At 38.1% G+C, this 3,874-nt stretch overlaps 1 protein-coding gene across 1 annotated transcript; it reads right to left on the reverse strand.

Moving 5' to 3' along the window:
- LOC109224591 lies at positions 2,385 to 3,577 on the reverse strand. Its single transcript, XM_019389140.1, has one exon. It carries the CDS (start codon positions 3,287 to 3,289, stop codon positions 2,699 to 2,701), a length of 591 nt encoding a protein of 196 aa, XP_019244685.1. The 5' UTR covers positions 3,290 to 3,577; the 3' UTR covers positions 2,385 to 2,698.

The raw sequence follows: 3,874 nt of genomic DNA on the forward strand, positions 1-3,874 counted from the left end.
TCTGACAAGTAACCATAGGAGTAGTCGGGTTCGGCATGGCAAATGGAGGCATCTGAATTGGGGAAGCACCAAGAACACCCTTATCATATCCATGAGGAACTGTGGACTGCTGCCAAACATTATGCTGATAATGACCTCCATCAGATTGTTGAAAAGGAGAACCACGACCTCGTCGACCAGAGCCACGGCCACAACCAGATTGCCCATGATAGTTTCTAGAACGACCAAAGTTACCACGACCAGAAGATGAACCAACAGGAGAAGATGAAGTAACATCAGAAGATGAACCAGCTAACAAAGCGGTAGGCAGAGGAGCAGAGGCCACATCATTTGTAGGCAGAGTGCGCACCTCGTGGGTAATGAGCATAGTCCACAACTCTGCAAAAGTCGGAGGAAGGCGCATATTCGAAGCCATAATAATAAATGATTCATAAGAGACAGGTTGACCATTCAAAGCACAACGTACCAATTCAGGGTCATCCACACCACGGCCGATAGAATGAAGGCAATCAGCAAATTCACGTATCTTTGCCATGTACGAATCAATAGATAGGTCTCCTTTTTTAAATGTCTGAAGACTATGTTTGTACTGCATCTCACGGGCAGTAGACTGATGAAGAAAATGTATTTTAAGCCTAGACCAAGCATCGGCAGCAGTAGAGCAATCATAGAGTAAAGGAATGAGATCAGAATGTATAGTAGCATGAATCCAAGTAATAATAAGACGACCAACCTTACGCCACTTTGCATATTCAAGATTAATTTGCTGAACAGAAGCAATCATAGAGTAAAGGAATGAGATCAGAATGTATAGTAGCATGAATCCAAGTAATAATAAGACGACCAACCTTACGCCACTTTGCATACTCAAGATTAATTTGCTGAACAGATGATGAACCCTCAGTAACAGGCAGAAATTGTAAAGGTGCCATATTAGAACCATCAATATGGCCAAAGAGATCATACATCTCCAACACCGGTTGAAGTAAGTGAGTCCTTTCAAATAATTAGTTTGGTGCAATGTTTCAGGGACCAAATCCTTTATATGAACAGAGAAAGGGATTGCAGATGCAATCATGTAAAAGCAGAATAATGCTAATCCAAGAAGAATCACGTCGCACCAAAGTAACGGAAGCACCAAAGCAAGTTGAATATGATTTCAATAAAAAGATTACCCAACTAATAACACCTAATCAATCAAGAAAATAGTGGCAGTACCTAAACTCAATTGACATAGTCGCTAGAGTTTGTCCACTGTCAATGGGGACAAAAGAATAATTGTAGATAGAGGAAACCCACTTTAAAGTCAACATGAATAAGCAAATATGATGAAGAATTAGATGGACTTGTTAACAACCGAAGCCGACGAAGTGCCCGTAGCAGCAGAGAACATAGAAGAAGAACAACAACGGAGTAACGGGAAGACGAAGTCGCCAGAGAGAGAAACACCGGACGATGACGGATTAATACTCAGGATCGCCGCTTGTATCTGATACCATGATAGAATTGGTACAAATGCCGTGCTTACCCTAAACAAGGTAAAGGTTTTGTATTTATAAGTTGTCCACTGTACAAGAATAAGCATATTTGTCACTCTCTAATACAATATAAATAAATATTAGCGTAAGAGTATAATACTAATCCTATTCTAACATTTAATTGTACACGTAAACAAAAGACCATCGGATCGAGAGGTTTGGACTTTTGGTCGAGTTCAGCTTTTTATTGTTGCATTCAATTTTCTAAAAGTCGGTTTTTTATTTGGGCATTTTTGAGTTTTTAGTTGGGTTTATAATTTCTGAGGAATTTATACAGAATGTGCTTCAGAATGGAATTCCCCTTTAATAGGGAATCCAGCGTGGTTTTGAGGAATTTTCATAAGTAATTATGAAAATTTGCTTAATTTTAGATTCATGCCTATAGATAAGCTGATTTTAGAAACCTCGTTGTGGAATTTGTTCTTGGTAGTGACTATTGAACAGACTGAATCTACGATTCTATTCTTCTTCCAGTATTCTCTCTCTTTTTAAGCCCTTTGGGTTTAGTTGATCTTGCAAGTTAGCAGCATCATGTGTACATGCATTCCAAGAACAACCATATCACTCCACGAAGCTGTTAAACCAGATTACATATCAGCTACTATTATCTGCCAGTACAACCTTATTAACCGCAAATTACTCCATCGCTAATGGTGGGTCGAGGGTCTTTCGAAAACAGCCTCTCTACTCATTCGGGGTAGGGATAAGGTCTGCGTACACACTACCCTCCCCAGACCTAGTGGGATTTTACTAGGTTGTTGTTGTTGCTGCTAATGGTGGGCGGACTTTCTTAGAGTTATAACAGATTTTTTTTTCTTCCTATAAGACTATAAATAAAGTATAGTGTAACAGCTATAACTCTTTTCTCTTTTTTTTTTTTACAATAATATTGTAGTGTAACAATAATAACAGGCTAAATTACTGTAACAAACAAGCAGCAGCAAAACATCAGCTTGAAAAAGTCCAAATCAACAAAAAAACTACACAAAGACCAATATTGTTTAATAAAGTCAGAGACAGCAAATCCAACAAAGTTTTCCTCTTTATAGATCCACCTGCGCCATCCCAATGTTTCAATCGTTACTCAGTAAAAGCTTCACAACTTTTTCCCCAAGTGAAAATGGGGTAATCAAGCAAATCATTAATTCACGAAACTGAGCTCAATTATCCTCCTCGGAACCAGGTCGTACAGACTGCTCAAATTCTGAATCCATTATCACCCCATCCATAACATGTACAACTATCTTCCCTCTTCTCAGATCCACCATTTCAGAAGCAATTCGATTCACTATCAATGACCCATCTGAATCTTTCGATATATAAAGTATATATCCCGATATAGAATCATAATCAATCTCCTTCCCCAACTGTACATCATCCGAGTTAATCGCTCTCGGCACAGCTGAAAACCCCATTACTCGAGTTAGTATTGCATATGTATCGTTCCCATTATCGCCCACCAAATCACTTGGGCCCAAACCCAGGTCCCGCTGGAATGCTTTTTCAGATGGCAAAAATAAAGTGAACCCCAAATCTCGAGGCAGCATTCCGATCAACACTTCGCCCAACTTCCCTATTCCTCCTGCTGCTGTTGGATTGACTTTCAGTTTCTTAACTCCTGATAAATTAATTGCATTACTAGTTCCTACTGGTATTTCGTGAAGTTTAAGTACTGAAAGACACAGAACGAAAGCAAAAACAGTAGAAACTAGAACGCATACAAATTTGATTGGATCACCTCGTCGTTTCATTTTCAGTTACACTGTGACTCCTTTCATCAAATAGTTAATATGCAATTAAATATAGCGTCCCATCAGGAAAAGGAAGAAGAAATCAAAGAGGAGCTTTTTCAATTATCTCTCCTAATTTTTTCAATTACCTGAAGAAGGGGAAGCTTGGAACCCTTGGACGTTTTTCGCATTTCACTGGCGCTGTAAATGGAAAATATCTCTCTCTAACAAATTTGGAGTACTACTGTAGTGCTCATTTCAGCGAGTTAAATTTCCTTCTTTTTTCGCCTTTCCTTCATTACAGCGAAAACGACGTGGTTCTTAAGATATCTACTTCGTCTTTTTTCGGGAAAGCTCCTTGTTTTTTTAAAAGAAAATTAATTTTCTATTAATAGTAGTACATTTGTGTGAAAGTTATTTCTCTTTAAAGTTTCCACTATAAACGTGAAAGCAACAGTTGACTTAACTAGAGAGGAGATTGATTTTATTTTGACTTAGGGTGTGTTTGGTATGAAGGAAATATTATTTCGGAAAATATTTTTTAATTTTTTATGTTTGGTTGGCTTAAATGTTTTGAAAAATATTTTTCTCATGAACTCATTTTCC

This window comes from Nicotiana attenuata, chromosome 3 (genome assembly GCF_001879085.1).
Source record: "Nicotiana attenuata strain UT chromosome 3, NIATTr2, whole genome shotgun sequence".
Classification (NCBI taxonomy): domain Eukaryota; kingdom Viridiplantae; phylum Streptophyta; class Magnoliopsida; order Solanales; family Solanaceae; genus Nicotiana; species Nicotiana attenuata.